General features: G+C 41.2%; 1 protein-coding gene across 1 annotated transcript in view; it reads left to right on the forward strand.

Moving 5' to 3' along the window:
• Window positions 1–21,052, forward strand: part of IGF2BP3 (insulin like growth factor 2 mRNA binding protein 3) — a 121,263-nt gene that overhangs the window by 23,342 nt on the left and 76,869 nt on the right. The window contains exon 3 of the mRNA XM_085307628.1: window positions 4,484–4,532. Within this exon, the coding sequence (XP_085163754.1) occupies window positions 4,484–4,532 (49 nt within the window). The remainder of the gene's footprint in view (window positions 1–4,483; window positions 4,533–21,052) is intronic.

Here is a 21,052-nt window from a genome sequence, read left to right on the forward strand (position 1 = left end):
AGAAAGTGTGGTACTTTATTGTTTTTGGCTTTATAAATGTTCTCTCTTGTTTTTTAAAATCCTTATCCCTTAAGGGGGCTGGGAGTCTTATGTGCATTTGTCTTTGCTAAATGTCACATAAAGCATGTAATGAGATTGTGGCATAATATGTTTATTTAACCCAGAAAGGTATAGACGGCCAATTTTTGAGACCCTTTTAATCCAAGAGGATTTTGATAGCTTGAGGAAAAAGGGATGTCTATGAAGAGGTGGAAGGAGGCTATGTGTAAAGAGGGAGAAGGCTGAAATTGCTGTCGTCATCCCCCGAGATGTGTTTAGCATTGCTCCAGATGTGTGGCGGGTTCCCTGGGGTCGTGGGCACAGGAGGCCCTCCGCCTGCTTCGTCGGTGTTTGCATACAGGAGACTTCGCTTTTAAAGATTGCCAAGGTGGCTTTTAGTAAATTATTCCTGTTACTCTACCTCACCCCTTCCCRTACAACACCCGTACAGCACGTACGTATAGCACAGACATGCCGCTCTCCCAGTGCTCTCCCAGTGGCACCTCCTCGCTTCGCCCGCTTTTCCCTGTTTGAGGGGCGCGCGCAGCCCCAACGCCGAATAGCCACGGCAGCGTCCGCACCTGCTAACGTGCAGCCCTCAGCAGGGGCTTGAAGCAGTGGAGCCCGGGTACCTCCATCAGAGCCGGGAGCAGGATCGGGATGTATGCAGTTCCGCTTGGGGGAAGTAAGTCCTTACCTGATGGCTAGAGACGACCCTGATGCAGAAGCTGGGAAGATACTGGTTCCCCTTTCCCCAATAAAAGCTGTCCTTCAGCTGTTTGAAGGACAGAAATGAGCGCACGTATCTGTTCACGTGTTGTGGGCTGCAGGTAGCTTTCAAAAACTTCCATATGATACAGAGCAAAATCCTTCCCATAAGTCCTGAAAACTTCCCCCCCAGGTGATTACTGTTAGAGATATGTATTTATATTGACTGAAATGAATTAAAAAAAAAAATGCTTAAAGTGGAAAAGCTTCATAAGCAAGGCTTACGTGAATTGGCAGTGTTTTTATAAGGACTTATTAAAACTTTTGGTGAATTATTGAATAAATGGATCTATGGTAATAAAGCAGTTATAGATAAGCCTAAGACTATATATATATATATATATATATAAAATTCTTCATGTGTTCATGCAGCCCAGGATGTGGTAATGCTGGACGCTTTGCGCTCGTTGCGTCTTGCTGAAGGAAATGGGGTCATAAGGGGGATGGAAAACACCCTAAAAAGAGCTGGTAGTGTCTGAGATGGGCGGAGAGTATTTCCGGGGATGTGCTCCCACGTTTTTTCCCCTCTTCCCGTCCCCCGTGTAGCGTACAGAGCTGTGTTTACGCGCAGACACGTGCTGTCRGAAGCCAAAAGCCAGCCGGTGCGGYGGACGGGGATCTGCCCCTCGCTCCTTGCTTGCGGTTGGTTTGGGACGCCTGGGTTCGGGCACTCGCAGAGCAGGTACCGGGCAGGAGCGACCCCCCTCCCCGTGCACCAGCTCTCCCTGCGGGCCCTGCGCCCCTCGCGGGGAGGACGGCGGGGAGGGAAAGGGAGCGCAAGCTGCATGGATTCACACGTAACTTCCAGATACGATGGTATTTTGCTTTTCAAGAGAGCTGATGCTAATGGAAATAAATGCCTCCAAGGGGCTCGTCGCCTTTTACCTTACTCTGCTTGCATGTTGCTCCCTTCCTGGCCACACAAAGTTTTGTTTGTTWTTTTTCTTTTTCTTTTGTTTTCTTTTTCTGCTTGCTAATTGTAACACAGCCATAATGTTTTTTTAAAAAAAACTTTWAAAAAAAATYTTATGTGTAAGTAAGGACTAGATTTAGAACTTATGCATTGGGTGACTGAAATTGGATTGACTGCAGTGCAGCCCAGCATCTGATTGTGGTGTAAGTAGTTTTAAATGAAATGCTTCCTAGAGTTTTTCTCGTGTTTGTTAAAGTGACCTTTCAGTTTTGTACAATAGGTGTCTCACTATTGCCATGAACTGAGGTGCGCAGGGGGCCTGCACCCGTTTTGTACTTAGCGTCTCATTTTCTTTTACTCTTTGCATATGTGTTGGAGGAAGTAGTAATTTGAAGGTGGCATTTCATCCTTGCTTCTCACCCTTTTCTCCCTTTCAGGACACTCAAGTTATTTCTGTGCTCTCAATCTCGGCTGGCAAAGTTTTTAATTGCATCAGTCTTTTCAGCCACTCAAAGCCATGGGGGAAGAAAAAAGGAGTTGTTTTATGTCCTTTATTGTTGAGTGAATATAAGAATATATCTAGACTTTTTTAGGGAGGAGGGGGTCCATCTTTTGCATGTTGGGAGGTAATACTGAAGCCATGGAGGATTTTCTCCTGAAATGAAATATAAGCGGGAAACTTGGGTATGTGCTTCTGGAAGGGACTTTTCCCCCTTCTTTCTCACCATACCCGTTGCTCAGAAGCAGCGTTTGTTGTTTATTCTGGGTGGTGGCGAGCTGCGGAGAGCCCCCTGGTAGGTAGGAGGGATGTCCCGTCCCTCTACTACGTTCCTCTACTACGAGTGGCACTGCTTGCTCTGAAACTCATGAATTTTAATTTGAATCTACACGTGTGAGGGACTAATGGCATGACATTTGAAGCACATTGAATAGAGTATTGAGTGCCAATTTTGTGGTTTGGGATTGTTACCTGTTAAAGTTCCCAGTATTTTTAATATTAGAAGAACATCTCCTTTATCTTTTCTACTTCAGGGCCAAACTTTCCAATTTCAGGTTGTAGTGTGAGGTTATTTTGATATTTCCGCACAGTTTTTTGTTAATTTAGAGTGGTTGTTTCATAGCAGTATCACTCTTTGAGATTACACTTTAAGGAAATTTTTGCAGGCTTAGAGGAATTTCTTTCCCCCCTGTCGCAGTGAAGCAGTTCCTCACTCTTCCTTTGTTTTATTGGAAATAAAGGCTTAAAAGGGGCTGTGGGAGGTTCCAGTTTTTGTTCTACCTTCAGGCCTCCTTGCGTGATCGAATGACGAAATAGCTCTCACTTGCTTGAGAAGGGTTGAAAAAAGCTAACAAGCACTGTGTAACTGAGACCCGTTCATGTTTCCTTCCCTCCCCCCTTTTTCTTTTTTTGAGAAAACACATTTGTTCTTGATCTTGTGGCCACCATAGCATTGGAGGTAGAAACTACTAGCGAGGAGAACTTTGGGCAAAAAAATCTTTCTGCATCAAGCATCTAGTTGCATCCATTTCTTTGGAGAAAAGCATTTCAAGATGTAACGTTCATTGCCGGTCCGAGTGTGTGGGTGGCAGTGTTAGSGGAAAGGAGAGTATTTTAAAAGGAACCGAGAGGGAAAATGAAAGCCTTCGATTTTATTGCTAGACAGGAGCATCTCTAAAACCTGTTTTGTCGCAAGATTTTACTGGCCTGTGTAAGTTTAACAAACTTCTATTGCGTTATAACAAGTCCTTAAAATTTGAAGGGTTTTTCTTGTGAGAGGTCAGTATTGAGCAGTTAAAATAGTAAAACTCTGTGTTTGAACACAAGACCTCTATTTCAGCTGTTTTTGCTGAACCAAAATGCACTTGTGGCCTTCCTGGCTTGATCAGTATGTATCTCCCCCTTCTGTCTCCCCCAGTTCAGAGCTTATGGTCTCTTACAAGAGTAGCCAAACTGACCCAACCAGCGCGCACTACCTGAGCCCAGCTGCAACTGCGTTAATCTACACATTCTTGGAAATCCCAAGGGTTTTGTGGCATCTCTGGCATTTATTTGTTCCCCCACTTTGGGGGAAGGGAGGAGACAAAGGACTCGGCTGCCAAGGCAGGCAGCGCACTGCCAGGCTTCGCAGCAGCGCTTCAAAGGGGAAAATTTATTTACTAGATAAGCCACAACTGGTGTAGATTGGTGGTGGTAGTGGTGGGAATACAATGAATTTGCTGATTTCTACCCTTTCCCCCCCATTGCAGAGATAAGGAACCTTTTCCATGCAAATGTTAAAGTGTAGTCCTGTAGGTTAATGAACAGCTTAATCTCTAAACAAATGCATGCATCCATTTTCTATTCCTTTTTTGTGTGTGTGAAAAAGAACAGGCTCTTGCAGTATCCTTTTGGTGAATTTAAAAAAAGTAGGGGTAAGAGGGAATAGCCAATAAAAACATATGAGATTATTACACCCATTTATAGTGCAGAAAGTTAGATAGTCTAGAGCTGAAAGCTTAAATCAAAAGTCTTCAAGTAGAGACTCCATGACATGTAACAGCTGTCAAATATGTAACGAGTATTACTGTACCAGCTCTTTGGACTTCACATGGTTTTGACCTGATGTTCCCTCCTGGTGATTTGTTGTTTTTGAGCTGTGGGTTTGGTTTTGTCCCTCTTAGTAGGAAAGATACTTAAATGTGGAGACTGTCATGTGTAGTCTTATCTTGTAATGATTGTTTTTTGCTTTTTTTTTATAACTATTTTCTTCAATTCATCTGCAGGAGTCGGAAACTTCAGATCAGAAATATCCCGCCTCACTTGCAGTGGGAGGTAGGAAATCACTTTTAAAATTAAGACATCCATATTTAAAGCTGTATATTTCTGTTTCTCTCTTCATCCACAAGCCTCTATCCCTTCCCCCACCTCTGGCTTGCTTTGCACACACCACCCGTTCTGTGCCGGGGAAAAATCCTTTGGAAGAGGGAACAATAGAGCCTTCTGAGCAATTCAGATAACTGCCTTCCCTTCTGCTCTCTGACTTAACCATAAAAAATGCTGAAATGGGTTCTTTGGTGAATGCTGACTTCCTGATGCCGTCACTCTCTTTGACTGAAAGCTTGTCCATGTCAGACCTGGCTGGTGTAAGAGCTCAGTAAACTTAATGCAAGTCCAGATTTAAATACTTGGCCAAAACCTCCTCAGAAGCAGAAATGTAATACTGATTCTTCCTCTTTTTATTTTTATTTTTTTCCCTCTTTGCTCTTCTGCAGTGGTGGCATAATGGCAAATTATTTGCTCATACTGTTACGTTTACTGGCTCTCACTAATTTATTCTATACCCACAGCTTGTGGTGCACAAATAGGTCTGTTCTCACAATAGCCCATCTACTCTATCTTCTTTATTGTTTCCTACCTTGCATGTGTATAAAACACTGTTTCCATATCTTTGTAGTGGTAAGTCATCTTTTTGTAGAGGGAGGTTGGGGGGATGGAGGGGTTGAAGATAAAGCTCTGAGTAGGATTGGTTTACCTACCTCATCTGACTTCCTATCTGAAGCTCCTTCATTTGCAGTGTCTGTTTGTTTTTGTTCTTTCCTCACTTAGAAGAAAAATGGAGCTATTGCTCTGTCCGATTAGGCTGTCAACCACAGGGTTTCTGTAAGATATCAAAAACACCACCTCTCATTGCTGAAGTCTGTCCTTCTGGTGTGTACTATCAACACAAGAATTTCCTCTGCACTTACACCTTTTGAGGGGACTCAGTTGAATAGTATCCACCTATCCTAGTTTTATACTAGTAGCTTTTATGCCAAATTCTGAACCACTTTTTGTCAAGCTCTTGGCACTAGATTTTAACACTCAGGGGAGAGTATTAGTAGGTATAATTGAAGGTGACTGATTTGGATGTTAAGTGGGCTTTTTTGGTTTGCTTTTCTGTGCAAACTTCAGTAGCTTCTGAGGGTTTTGAATAGGAAGGAGTGAATATCAGAGCAGAGACATGTGATTCAGAAAAGTGTGAATAAACACTGATGTAAGTACTGGTGAAGAGAGTGCATCAAAATGATCCTGCATGTTTCTGAATGCTCATCCCTCCTTACATGTTTGTAGTTATTACTGTATATATGTTGCAGGTTTCTGCTCTGTTTTCCCTCTGTTTCCTGATTTTTTTTTCTATTTATTTACTTTTTTTTAACGATTTCAGTTTCCTTCTMTATTACTGCAGTGTCTGTGGTGCTGTCTGGGCTCGGGGGAGGAATGTTCCCTCTGCCTTACCTTCTAAAAACACTGTCTTCCTAGTTCCCGAGCAAGAATTAAAATTGTCCCTGTGAACATCAACTCAGCCATGCCTCACTTTCCTGAAGTTCCTCTTACATACCTTACTCTTTTTGTCTGGGCACAGTTTAAAGCGATGCTGGCCAAAATAACTTTTACAATGCTTTTGGGATCCCTTGTGATAATAGGGATGCTTGCCAAATATGGTTTGTACACAAACTTGCTAAAATTTTTCTCTCTAAATGCTAGCGGTCTGTCACTTTTGCACTAAGCAGGTAAGTTCTGTGTGGTCTTAAAGAGAAGTCCTGATGACAAAATAATGGCAACTGGTGATTAAATTYACTAGAGAATTATCTTAGGTCAAGCTTGCTTTACACTCTAGTGTCTTCCTTTAGTGTTAAAAGACCTTGCAAGAGCTTCCTCTGAGCTCTGAAAGGAAGTTTCAAATGGTTCCTCCTTAAAACAAGCTTTTCTTGCAGCCAGTTGCTTGGTAGGGAGAGTAAAAGTTTATACAGACAGAGAGGGATTTATATTAGAGCAACATTCTTGCATAATGTTTTCTGAGAGGATGCTGTGCGTGTGTGGTAGCTGGAGCAATTTTACTTCTTAAATAGTTTCTTATGGTCCCTCTGTGCCAATCTGGTTGCCTCATCACTCCTTTGTTAATTGGTTGAATCAAGACCGACGTCTTCTAATGTGTATAAAAACTCTCGAACCAAAACAAAAACAACTGATGAAAAAAGTCTCTGGGTTAGTTCAGTCTGTCAACTCTCCTGTATGTTGGATTTTGAAATACTAAATGCGCTCTGCAACACCTTTCTTACAGTGACGTGGGGAAATATGAAGAAAACTATTTGAAGAAAGATTAATATTTTTGTGAGACCTCTTTCCTACTGCAGTCGTCATTACGAGGGTTACCTTGTCGTTCTCTACTGAAGTCTGTTCTTTAACTCTGTTGAAATAASTTATCTCTTGTTTTTTCCTTTTGCTGTTTTACAGAAGAAAAGTATTTTGTATAGGAAGCCTGCAAATGTGTCTCTAGCAGTGACATACATGGCTGGAGTTTGGTACCTGGCAGCCACTCTTGTGGCAYGCACATGGCCTGGTGGTGCCTGGGAGTTCAGGGCTTCTTAGGGTTGAAAACCAGTGTGGGTCTGTGCAGGCACCCAACAGAGAGGGTCTTGGCCTTATAACAAATAAACAAAAAATCACCCTCAAAACCTCTTTAAAATGAGTGCTTCTACAGTATTCTTTAATGCGCTTGCTGTGTTTGGAGAAAGGAGATTCTTAATGAAGTTCAGGAAAGCACTAGGGGTGCTGGTCCCACAAGAATTTCATCTTTGCATCTATAGTGTAAAGTACAGTGTTCAACAGCAGCTCTCACTCCTGAGTGTTCCAGAGAATAGCTATTGCCTCCTGATTGATTTTCAGAAATGGAAAATATTCTGGGAATGAGTTGAAGCTTAATCTGAATGGAGAACACCTTGTGATGTATTAGTGGAAGAAAACGCCCTGGCGTTGATACATGGCTTTGTTCCCCATGTACATGACAGCTGACTTCTTATATTCACAAAATGAATGTGAGTAAATGAGTTTCCTGTGGAAACCTTGAAATTGTTTCACTGGTCTACCTCCTTGCGTTTGTAAGAGGTATGTGCACTTATTTAACAAAAAGCGTTAAGGACACCTTGACTTCCCTTTGAAGTGGTTATCCTGAAGACATGCACATGCAAGGTAGGACACTTGACTCATGAAGTTACTCCATATAGACTGAGAAATACATAGTGGGTGTAAATGACAGTAGAACAAGCAGCATTAATTAATAAGACTTCTAAACTAATTACACAAATTTAGATATTAACTATTCATTTTTCTGGCTGCCCTTTGGAGATAAATATATACCAACTAGTTTCCTTCCTGTAGGTCTAGGAAGTTACTGAATAAAATACTAGCTTTTTCCAGCCAGCAATTGGACTTGTATTGGTCTCCTCTGGGTAGTGTAAGAGCACACTATATATTTATCAGACCATCATGATATGGGTAAAATAGGTAAGATAACTCTTTTAGATGATATTTAGGGGGTAAGTGCTAGAAGAGAAGCAGATAATCACCTGCTATAATCTGCTGAGTTACTGCACTGAAACGAGATGACGTGGTTTCTATCCTGAAGAGTTTGCTCTCAAAGTGCAGCTATAAAAGATAAAATTGTCCGACGTTCTTTGAAGCATTCAAGGTTAAGTTAGTACAGAACTTGCTTGGTAATTAATGTGAGCTTCACTCCTCCTCCTTGTAGTAGTGGATTTCTGGCAAGGTTCTGCCAGTTTCTGTAATTGGGGATTGTGTACTCTTGTATTCTTGCCTCTGTTGGAAGAGACTGGAGGTGGAGGGAAAGCAGCATCCCTCTAAACTAGGAAAATTTAATACTTGCCTCAGACTTACACTGGAATCTGTATAGCTAGGGGCTTTTCTGGGATCACATTCTCTACTCATCCAGGAGCCTGTTTGCATTTTCCCCTTCCCTCGCTGGAATGTTTGAGTACTCTGGATCAATGCCCATGTTCCATAAAAGCATTATTATCTTTTCTGGAATGCACCTTCTTCCCTTTCTTATACTTGCATATAAAATGCATATAGAGCTGCTTATATCAATATAGTAATTTGAAAGGCATGTGCATTAAAAGATTTATTTTTAATAAAGCAAAGAAGTTTCTCACAAGGTTAGTTGGATGAAGGAAACCCACAAATATTTAGTGCACTTAGTGACAGGGAGTGGGTATCCTTTTTCCCCCTTTTTTATTTACTTTCCTCTTCTTACTCAGCAAACATGAAATCCAGATTTGATATTAAGAATTATGGCAGATGCAGGATTTCCCATACCTCCTTTTCCCATTCATCACACAGACAGGTGTTGTCTCTTTCAGTAGAGAAGCCCAATGGCTTTATGGTCTCTGCAGAAATGTATAAAGAACTCTTGCTTAAATTGCAGTCTCTTGCACAGGAAAATTCTGTTTTGACTCCTAATATTTTGCAACTATGAGTAATCTCCTACTTAGCTTGTGAGGATTCAGCGCTGGAGGTGTATTTTTAAGACAAAACTATGTAGTACCTCCTGCAGAAGGAGATCTAGGTGAAGTGATTTTAAACTGAAGTATCTAGAGTTTGTTTCTCATCCAACATGATGGGAATCCATGCAAGGTTGGCTATGTTCTTTTGCTGGGAATGAACAGTTATGTGAAATGTTGCTTGTGTTTGCTTTTAAAGCATTTTAAAACTAGCTTCCTCAGTGTAGAAGATGCTTCAAGAAACTTTCAAGTATTTTTTTCCATATTTAGTGAATAAAGTGCTAAAGATACTTCAGGACACAGGTGGTGCTAGAAACAGCATTTTGCTGGCTCAGCAGTAAGGTAGCTTTTGAAGAGTTCTCACTTACCTTCTACCAGTTTATTTTCTTATTTGTTTGTATGGAGCAAATAAATGGATAAATTGCTGATGAATTTTATGATWAAAAAAAAAAAGATAGACTAACAGCCCAGCCTGTGGAGTGTGAAGCTATTGTGTGAGCAGAGAAGCGAGAGTGTAGTGAATGTGTATACCTAGCTTTGCCGTGTGACTTTTGGGTTGTTTTAGGAGAGAGGAATGTGTGGGAAGGAAGGTCTACGTTAGCTTTCCCTAAGGGTAAAAGGATGTTGCTAAACAGGGTTTGCTCTTCCTCGCTTTTCCATGGAAATGAAAAGCGAAGCCTGGTAGCTGTACCAAGACCATTGACTTGGGTTAGAACAGCTAAGCTGCAAGTCTTTCCCTTCTGTGTCTTCTTTTTTTTGTTGTTGTTTTCTTTTCTTTGTCTGTTCTAAAGATGTAGTGTAAAAAGTAATCTTGTTGAATGGTACCTGTGAATCTTGCTGCTCGTGATGCAGTTTATTCTAAAATATCATGGATGGGAAGAGGACAGATGGGAAACTTGTGGATTTTTTTTTTTTAAAAAAAGCAAGATGGAAGGGAAGATGCAAGAATGAGCTGGACTATCATGAGAAGGATTCTAGAAGACAGAAGAATCAACAGTAAAGAGGTTTAAAATGTATTGAAATACTATCTTTCACCTCCTCCAGGAATCCTAACTTAATATAGTGCTATAAACATAATTTATAGTTACAAAAATGCTACTAGAATGCCAAGCATGCACAAGTGATCTCTTTGTCTGCTGCTGCTGTCTAGATGTAGGAATGTCTGATGGGGATCTTCGTTTTCAGTTTCCTCCTTCCTAGTATGGTACATCTGATGCTAAGCTGTGTACCCTTTGCCAATTACTGCAAGTCCTGCTCAGCAGGAGAAGGGAGAACATGTTGCTTTATTCTCTGGAGTAGGCTTATGTATTTGAAGACTTGGGGTGTCCAAAGAAGGATAAAGAAAGAGCAAGTTCTTTCAATCTCTCCTCAAAATTCATGTTTCTAGGCAGCGGATTGTTCTCATGATTCTCTTCTGGAAACATTCAATGAGGCTTTTTCAGTGTAGACTCTGCAGTTTAAGACGATTTTGAGTTCTTGTCTTGTCTTCAACTGGGTTTGCACTCCATCTTAGCCTTGTACTGTCCTCAAATTTAGTCAGTATACTTGCTRTTCCGTCATCCCACTGTTAATGAAAAGCTGATACAGCATTAGACTTGGTAGGTCCCTGCAAAACCCTGCGAAGCAGAACCTTTTAGTTTAACTATAGGCTAGTAATGACTGTTAGCTGATAATTATCAAGAGGTCAGCTTAGCTTTTCTTATGTTGTTGCATTCTCAGTTGTGTCTGTTTTAAGAGAGAGTATCAAAAGCCACCTTAAGAGATCTGTGGCTTGTGCCGTATGCAGAAAGATTAATTCTGTTGTGATGAAACTGGAGGGAAGATTTATCAAGACCTATGCATATCAAACAAAGGTTGAATATTGGTCATCTACTAATATCTTGCAGGTGTCTGTGTTTGATTTCTTCCATATCTTTCCCCCAAAATGGAGTTAAGATGACTAGTTTGCAACTATCCAACTCTTTTATTTAAAAATGTTAGACTGTACATTTTTCCCTGCCCCTTTCCAGTCTTGTGCTGTGTTGTCTTCCACAGGATGGTAGTGACTAAAGGTTTCAAGACAGAAGATGTTTGAAAGAACAGGTAGATGAACTTCATCAGGCTAGTCAATTTTAAGATAACAAAATGCATCCTTTCTAGTATTCTAGGCTGATGCCTTGTTCCTTTATTGCTGATAGCACACACTGAGTGGTTTTTTACAGTTGACTTATTGAGGAGTGGTGCAAAAMCCCCACATTAATCCCATCAGTAATACCAGTCCCATTTCTTTTGATTCTTTTGTTTGTTTTTCCTCCTCACCAAGGAGTGTACTGACATTTTACTTGGTCTTCCTATTTAAATACTTTGGTAGTGATTTCTTTCTGCCCATGATGTTTCATTAAGTCTACCTCATTGGTCTTGGCCTATTTGTTTTTCTGTGCTTGTGTTATAATTTTATCATCATCTTTGATAATCCGACCTCGTTTGCACCTTCTTGCCTGCTTCTTGTTGTGATCTCTGTTTATCACAAAATATATTTTAGACAAACTAGTCTATTTTATTACTCTTCATTGAGAAAGTTAGACATTGTTCTCTCAGTGATATTCCTTTGAGACATGTTCCTCCCTCTCTTTAAATTTGCTTTTCATGACATCTTTCTAACCTGTTTTTTGAATTGGAAGTTTCGTGTTTGCTTTTTTCTTTCTTTTGGAGTGTTTTATTTATTTTGCTGTTCTCCCTCTTTGACTTCCCAAAGCATGATCATCTGCTGGTAGTCCCATCTGTCTTCCCACTGCTTTGGTCTCAGTAATATCCTCCACATGAGTTAGAACCAAATCCAGCATGGCTTTCCTTCCTCTTCATTCCTCTACCATTTTGGAGAGTACTCRTAACAGGCTGTCCAGTGATGCCTGCTACGAAGGTGTGTATGGCTGCATTCGCTGTTAAATTCCTCCTCCACTCCAATGTCGTCTCCTGTGCTTCCAGTGATTCAGCTTCATTGCAAAAACCTTCACTCAAGTGATCTTTCTGACTAAGTGATGCAAGTAAATCTTATGATGTAATTTTTCTTCTTCTTTTCTTTTTTAAACTTGTAGTCTTTCCCTTTTTAGCATTTCTTGCAGAATTTCCAACAGGTCTCTTTTGGAGCCATGGATATGTATTTAGTCTGGTGGGGAGCACAATGTGAGTTCCCATCCCCGAAGTCTTCTGTGGCTGCTACTCTCTGTGCTGAAAAACAAGTCGTCTTTAAGTTTATTTTGCTTCTTAACTGCAGGGTAGAGCTTTCCCTCCGTTGTAAGAACATCTTTATCCTATTACTGAGAATACACTGTTTCAAAGAACTTAAAAGCTGCAATCAGTTTTTTTTTTCCCATTATGAATTGCATACCAGTTGTGCTAGTAGTTGTCTAAATGCAGTAATTCTTGAATTTCAGTAGTAGGTAATGGGGGTGACAAGCTTAATTGTCAAGTTGTTCAAATGAAGGGTTTTGTTTTAAGTAGAAAAATGAAGTTAAGAAATATGTTTTTGTATATGTGTAAAGAGAGCAAGAGTTTGAAAAGCCTTTGTATTTACATTAGAAATTTTAGTGTAGACAACTGGATGCGGAATATGCCTGTTTGGTTGGTTGGGCTTTTTTTTTTAGTAATGGGGCGCACACTTTGGGATTCTGCCCCAGCACGAGTGTGTTGTTGCACTAACCACAGAGTAACTAGCAGAGGGGAAACATGGGAACTGGGGGCAGAAAGGAATGAGACTGGCATTACCACATCTTGCCTAGTTGCATTTGACATAAACAGCAACAAAAAAATTCCTCTTCTCCCTTCCCTGAAACAGTGGGCCACCTCTCTAGTCACTGCTTGTTGTGTTGTGGCAAAATCAGAGCAGGCAGAATTGCCTGGCAGTGAAGAAAAGCCAAGATAATGAAGTYTGAGGGAAGGGAGTAAAATCTGAGCTAAACTGAAAGGGACAAGGCACCTGGGCAGCCTGGTAGCATTGCTCGTAGTCACCCATGAAGTTTGTGCCTGTCTGTCYCCTGGTTAATGGTCTGACAGCCCTGTACTGCTGTGAGCAGATCACACGAGCTGAGGGCTCTCTCCCCTTCCTGAGCAGCCCTCAGGCTCTGCCCTGGGCAGTACTGCCTTCTCCAGTCCCAGACCTATCCTGGGAGCAAGAAGGCTGCCTTTGCCCCCCATCCTGGTTAAGGGAAAGGAGAAGGTGGTCTCCTTCCCTTGGACCATCTGACCACAGCCCCAAGCCTTGAATTAACTCTTTTGCTTGGACTGCATGTTTCCCATCCTCTAGTGGGACTGAGCTGCAGATGAGGCAATCTGTTRTAATGAAGCACCTCAGACCACCCAATTCTGTGCTTAAGCCAACATACTGGCTTATGTTTGGAGATTTTAATTGCTTGACTTAATTATAGGGAGTGAGATTTACAGGGGAGGTATATGTGAGGCAATAAACACCTTTTGCAGGTGTTTGAAATGCAGGGTGTGGGAGTGAAGGTCCTTGGGTAAAGATATAATAAACATATTTTCTTCCATGCAATGATTTATACATACGAGTATGTTGGCTACAGCAGTTATTCTGATAATAGGCTTAGAGTTGCTGTAAAARGGGGAAAGATCTAACAGGGAGAGTCACTTTCTTTTGAAATTTTTTGCTCCAAATACTCTGCATTTGTTATTTAAAAAATTATTAAGAACTTACTGTAAGTAGTCAATAGTGATGCTTTTATGAATCATTTATCTGCCACCATGTCAGTGCTAACATTCCAAGTGCCTCCATGGGAGAGACGCTGTGTTTTAAAATAGCTGTAGGCTTAGGAAAATAGAATTGCATTAATTCGTCCTCTTTTTTGTGTATGTCTGTGAAGGGTGTGTGCATGGGGGACTTGCACTGCAGTAGCTTGAGTGAGGAATACAGGTGTCTCATGACATTAGGGTGCTGTTGTGCTAAGCTCCTACAAGGTAAGGTAGGTGGTCTTGCAACCACAAGAAATGGAAGTAGTGTTAGTACCTGACTTCAAAGAAGCTGGAAGACTGACCAGGCCAGTGCTGGCTTGATTTGATGCTGTTGTTYGAAGGCATTAAAGTTGCTCTACTTCCTTCAGGTGGCTGAGGTGATAGGTTGAAGGAAGAGGAAGGGAAGGATTTTGGAGCTTGTGCTGAAGGAAACGTGAGGACATATGGTGGTGGAGCAGCCCCTTAGRCTTGTCTGGCAGAAGCAGGGATGTTGACCGAACAACTTTTGAAGAAGTGGTAGTACCGCAGTTTTTAGCCCAGGTTATTAAGCAAGTCAGAATAACTGAGCTGTAAGCTTCAGGGCTTGTGTTGTGAGCAGTTTTTTAAACTTGCTGTGGAGTGGGCAAGACAAGGAGCTGAGGCTTTTCATCTTGTCTCATCTGAGCCATACAGTTTTGTGATTCAGCAAGTTGTCCATGTTGGAGTATGAGCCACTTTTGGCACTGGTTGGCATACAAGTAGAAACATAGAAAACCAGTGAGTTTTAAGTGTTAAATGTGACCATTTCAACTAAGACATGCAGAAACTCATGCGAGTCTTAGGAGACTGTGTTTATGGGCATGTATTTTATTTGCCTTTCAATGTTGAGTTAATGAAGTAATTAAGGTTAAAAAAAAAAAAAAGTACTTAACTATTCAATGCTCCGTTTGATCTTTTTTCCCCTTCCAGATTTGCTCTGTTGTCTTGTGATCGAGTTAGGAAAAACTGKTTTTATGGCTAGTTTTTGATCTTCCAGGATTTTAAAAAAGGCATAACCTATGATTCCTTAACTTTTCAGAAACATTCCAATACTTAAAATAGCTGTTAGTGTGCAGGAATGTTGGCATTGTCACCATAGGGTTACATGGCAAAGCTAGAACAATATATTGCTCACAAGCCTAGAATAATATGGTTGTTTTCCCTGGATTTCTTTACTCTTCTTACCCATTTTATTTTGTACACAAAACTAACAATGTTTCTCCATTGTTAGGTTTCTCCAAAACTTGAGAAATCTRAAGAGACACACACAGTTTGCTTGACTCCAAGACATTTTTGGGGAAATCAGCCACTAAATCTTACTTATTTGCAATTCTAGCAAGATGACTGTGAAGGCCTTCCCCCTTTTTTTTTCGTTTGTTTGCAGGCTCAGTTGCTGAATTTGTACACTTCTTAACTATGCTTTTCACTTAAGGAGTCATCTTTTTTGTGCTGTAAATTACTTATACAAGGTTGTCTTCTCATAGAATCAGTGAGTCATACAGGTGCGTAGGGACCGTGGGAGATCTTTAGTTCAACCTCCTGGTCAAAGCAGGGTCCACACTGAATTCAAACCACATTGCTTATGGTTTTGTCCAGTCTTGGAAGCCCCCAAGAATGGAGATTACACTTTGTCTGGATGACCTGTTCCAGGGCTCAACTATCCTCACAATGATTTCCTCTCCCATATGTGGTGAGAATCTCTCTTGTGCCAGYTTATGCCCGTTGTCTCTTGTCCTCCCACCATGTACCACAAAAGAGCCTGACTTTGTCTTGATAACCTTGCCCCAGGCACTGCCAGRCTGATGTTGCATCCCCCCAAAGTTGCTGTTTCTCCAGCCTGAACTAGCCTCACTGGGCAAGTGCTCCAGCTCCTGCTGTTTCACTGGCCCTCTGCTGAACTTGCTGCAATTTATCAGCATTTTCCTTGTACTGGGGTCCTGAAACTGGTTGCTATATCTAGAGTGCCAAGTAAAGGAGGATAATCGCTTCCCCCATACACTGGCTCTGTTACTGTTACAGCCTTGGATTCTGTTGAATTTCTTTGCTGCCAGGGGACACTCCTGGCTCATGTTCAGCTTGCTGTCTGCCAACCCCCAAGGCCTTTTCAGCAGAGCTGCTTCCCAGTCAGGTAGTCCCCAGCCTGTATCAGTCTGCAGGGAGTTATTCCTTAGCCAGTGCAGGACTCAGATTTGTCAGTGTTGGATTTCATGAGATTCCTGCTGGCCYATCCCTCCAGCCTGTCTAGGTTCATCTGGGTGCCAGCCCTGCCTGTGAGCGTGATGATTTTCTCATCCACAAAAGCGAGGAGCAAACGTGCGCTCTGTGACCTAAGACATTGATAAAGATGTTAGGCAGGATGGGTCCCAGGACAGACCCCCTGTGGTACTTGTTATCAGCCTCAGGTTGAGTATGACCCATTAATCACAGCCCTCTGAGCCCAAACTGTCCAACCAGTAGTTCATTTTAGTGTTATTACTGGAAGTTAAGTTGGACTGGGAATCTCTGCCTGTCACCTGCAGGGCTAGAGGGGAAATGAGTCTGGGAATGGTACTGCATCTCTGCAGATAAAACTTAGGTTGCATAGCATTGTGGACTAAACTGCTGTAAATGTAATGTTAAATTAACCCATCGTTTTAACTGCACTAAGTGAGGCAAACAACCCAGAAGTGAACTATTCAACACCAATGTGCTGCTGTTTTCTTTGTTTTGTGTAATGATTTGATCATCTTTCTCTCATTGACACTCAAATAGCAAAAAACCTACAAAACTGAAAGGAACTACTTGGTTAAAAACTGTAGATTCTGGGAACACTTTCCATTTTGAATGCATCTTTAGTTAAGTTGTAATGAAAGTCCAAGTCATTAAACGCTGCCTCTTTTGACCTATGAAAGAATAAGCTCCTGATAGAATAGATGTATTCTTGCTATCAAAGCTATTGCCATAACTTTTCTGTCTTTTGCATGTAAACTTAGTCTTTCCTAATTTGTTATCCATGATGTCTGATGCATTAAATCTTGCTCACCTTAGTTTTTCTTTCTGAAATGAGGAATCAGTGGTTCCTGTTAGCATTGGGTCTTCTGTAAAAGTGATGGTTACATCCTGAAAGTGCATCCCTAAAATTCCTGGTGGAAGAAATTAGGTGACAATACCTTTTTGGGTAAGTACTTGTGAAGCTGTTGGTAAAGCTACATGCTTTTAAAAACAAAGATACTGCTTAAGTTTTGTTAAAGTGATGTGATTAAGGAACTAGTTATTCTTGTCCTGCTTCTGGAAAAGTTCTGAAGTAATCTCAGCTACCTGACTTAGAGGAAGAAGTCACTAGCCGAGGTTGTCTCTTCAGACTARTCAGTTATATAATTTGATAATGATTAGAGGAGATCCATAAATGAGTTGTACCTCAGGCAATATTAGGAGAAATCTCATTGAACTCTTGTTTATGGTGGACAAAGGAATAGAAAAATGTTAATTTCAAGTGACCTCAATGATTCTTTTTTTTTCATCAACTTATTTATTCCGTGCATGAAGAAAAGAAAAATGGTAACACTGAGTTAAACAAAGGGTTTATGTGTAGTAGCCTGTCTCTGGCATGCCTTGGGAAAAATACAAGAATAAGGGCAAGTATACAGTGTGCTTTCCTGGCTTTCAGCATTTTTCAGCCTAGGGACTTACTAAGCCAGAAAAGGTGTTCTTTATATWAAAAAAAAAMAAAATCRTCTAGAGCTGCTATGAATATGTCCTTGAACCAGTATAAGCTGTAAACATCTTCTGCAGTGAAGAGTTGCAGGAAAAACTTCTCTCTTTTTGCTTCTTTTGAACTTGCCACTTGCTAGTTTCATTTGCCTCCTAGCTCCTATAGTGTGAATAGCTGATCCACGTTCTTTCTCCCTCTCTGTTTCCGTTATTATCTTACGGACCATTATTTCTCAGTCGTTTTTCTTTCAGGCTGAAGAGACATAGCCTGATTGCTTGTTTTTTGTGTGGAAGATGTTCTCTCTCTCTCTCTCTCTCTCTCTTTTTTTATTATCTTTGTTCCATTCTTTGAAACTCTACTAATTCCATTTTGAGTTGAGAGACTGAATCTACACACAGTCACATCATTCATTTTAAGATGCTTTGTTTTATAAATGTGTTTGCTATTGGAGTTGGGTATGCATGTGCTGGAGTTTTGCGCCTTAACAAACAAACAAAAATGGTGAAACTGGTGGAGAGCTAATCAATGGAGTGGGGTTTGCCGCTTATGTCTCTGAAGATCAGCAGCCTCTTTTTTTTAATGACAACCCTGTGAAACATCTACATTATCAGCAGTGCAGATCTTCCCTGGTCTTGCTGGTTGCCAGGAAATGTTGCATTTGAATCATATGCTTGCCACATGTTGACCTAACTTTATGCAACCGGTTCTTATGTAGAAAGAAAGAGAAACAAAATGTGCTTATTTTCAAGGGGCTGGCTAGTTTCAGCTTGGTTGATTCTACCATAAAGCAATGGTAGTCAGCACATCTCTGCTTCTAGTCKCACTTAGGGTGTTTTAAGTCTTGTTGATTAGACAAATGGGAAGTGACTTTTTCAGGCTACTTTCCTGAAAGGTGCAAGTCTGCTGACACTGTTAAAAAGGCTGTCGTGCTGCTACTAGAGCCAGTGTTGCTTCACTGCCTCCAAGTTCCCCTTCTACCCCTTCTGCAGTGATTGATTCAGTTGTAATCTTGAACTTGGCCATCCAAGAATGGGGCCTCATCCGTGTCTCTTTCTGCAACTCACGTGTGCTTTTATCTAGTGCTCCAGAGCAGTCTTGAGTTATTTCTTGAGCATGTGGGAAGGGAATAGTGGAAGCTCAGCTGCAGTCTCCTGCAGAAAGAGGGAGGCACGTGACAAAGCCAAGCAATGAGCAATGAAACTGTTCCACAAAGCAAGTGAAAAATGCTGTAGGCTTGCAGGAAGGCAAAAGATGCCAACACAATCTGCACCTGCCACTGCTTGCAGGATGCTGTTTTATACTGGAGCTAGTGTTCACTGCAAGAGCCTGGACACCGCAGTGGGACAGAAGTGCTTGCTGCTGCACTGAGGCCATGGAAAGCAGTGGTGAGGAAATGAAGAATAGGCGGGAGGTCTGTAAGATCTAGCTGAACACCAACCCAAAATGCTGCAGAGAAAGGAGATTGAGTTGTGTTAATGCATTTCCTTTTTTTAAAGTTTTTATGTTATTCTGAAGCCTGAAGCTCCTTCTAATCCCCTGACTCAAATTGGTAGCCAAGTACATGTGGGCAGAGAAGGAAGGGAATGTAACTTGAAATAGCTGCCTTATTTTCAGATGCTCTGAATGCCATGGCAATCAAAGGTGGGGGGGGAAGTGACTAAAAACCATCAAAGCCACTTGCAAGCACATGCCTTTTAGTGGAGCAAATGAGCAGAATTTTTAGAATATTATGCAAGCAGAAAAACACTCTGGAAAACTATAGCCCACCATTAACTTATGGAGGGGGAGGAGGAGAGTGTATTAAAATTACCATTGAAAACAGCCTGGTTAACTAGTCCTTCAAATTATAAAGTCCCCATTTCCTAAAAGGAGATTGAATACATATGTATGTGTGAGACATAGATTCGAATCAACAGATCTTGGAACACCTTGTATGGATTATTATTATTATTCTTTTTTCTTTCTTTCTTACTAATGGGATCAAGCTGTTATTATATGGAATAGTAGATAGCTATTCATGCAACATTTTCACTTACTCATTTACGCAATTCAGTTACTAACTCATAATTTCCCAGTTTGACCAACAACTGGGAGGCCAACCTCAAGAATGTACTCCGAAGTGGAGGGTTGTAATGATGTGCCAGTGGCTTCTAGGTAGGTGTTCTTCAGTCCTTTGCATCTGGTGTATATGTAATACTGTAGTCTTCCTCTGCCTGCATATAGCAGCCATTGCCCTTTTGGATGTGATCCAAATTGCACATCTGTTGTTGATGCTGGTGTGTGCTAGTGTCCTTGTACAGATTCAGCCAGCCCTTGGGGTGGGAGACTTTCACATGCTACCTTCTCAGCACATACTTTTCCCCTCCTTGGCCTGTTGTTACCTGGTGGCTGTTTCTCCATCCAAACATGCAAAAATCTACAAAAACCATTCATGCATACTGCAGAGAAGGGGTGCTTAGTGCATTCCAGCTGGTGCTTTTGCTTTGACTGTGACACTCCTCTGCTCTTGCAGGCAGTGTGACACCTGCAGTCATAGGTGCTTGCGATGCCTCATCATCCCTAAGTATGTGATTTGGGAAACTCAGTTGTTGCACCCAAAATGGTTGCTGGTTTAGCTGGTTATCACAAACTGAGATAATGTGATAAATACTTTAGAAAAACAAAAACACCCCCAGGTGTCTTTGTAGGAAACTTTCTTGTTCGCCTCTTGAATCAGCCATTTCCTAACACTTAGCAATTTTTGTGCATTGCCACCTATCTGTAGGTTTGGGTGGTGTACCCAGGAGACAACTGTTACTGTCAAAATCCTATTTTTTGACCATGTAGTAAAAGAAACAGAGCAGTAGGGATACTTCAGATTTCAAGCAGCTTTGTGTATGGGACTGCAGAGCGAGTGTGCAGGGGGCATTCGTGCTAGATGAGTGATTGGAACTCTTCTGGCTTTGTGAACTCAAATGAGTTTTTTTTTTGATGGACAGTGAGCACCTTTAGGAACATGCACAGATGGTTATATAGTAGATTTGAGATTTTCTTTCTTGTGCTGTAAACGTACTAGTACTTCTGAGATCTCTGAGGTTGATAGCTTAGTGATTGTGAAAACCACCATGGAGTCTAGGAGGAGGGTGGGGGGACTACAAAATATCAGGAGAGAACCTGATATTTGCAGTTTCTGGAGCTGGGGAAAAACATCAGGTGGTGTGACTATGTTACAGATAAGTGCCAATAACTTCCATCACTTTGCTACACGGCTTAATTTCTGGCCTAAGTCAACATCCAGTGGTGTCTTTGCTTCTGCATTATAAAACACCAGTCATTCATTCTGCCCAGTCTCAGTTGAAAACAGTGATCATTAAGAATGCGAGCACTGGCATTTGTTCAGATATTGTTGGTGCTTTTTCTTAAGTTTTTTTAGAAATGTACATGGTGGTGGTTGTTTTGTGTGGCTGTACATTAAGAAAGTAACTTCTTCTGTATTCATAAAATAGGTGAGAGGTTCCAAATCTGTCTCYACACCTGACTAATAAAATGTGTTAGTTTGCTTTAATGTGGAAGTGTGTTTAGATTTACAAAACTGGCAAAGC

This window comes from Rhea americana, unplaced genomic scaffold, assembly GCF_003343005.1.
Source record: "Rhea americana isolate MKP2758 unplaced genomic scaffold, rheAme1 scaffold_26, whole genome shotgun sequence".
In the NCBI taxonomy this organism is placed as follows: domain Eukaryota; kingdom Metazoa; phylum Chordata; class Aves; order Rheiformes; family Rheidae; genus Rhea; species Rhea americana.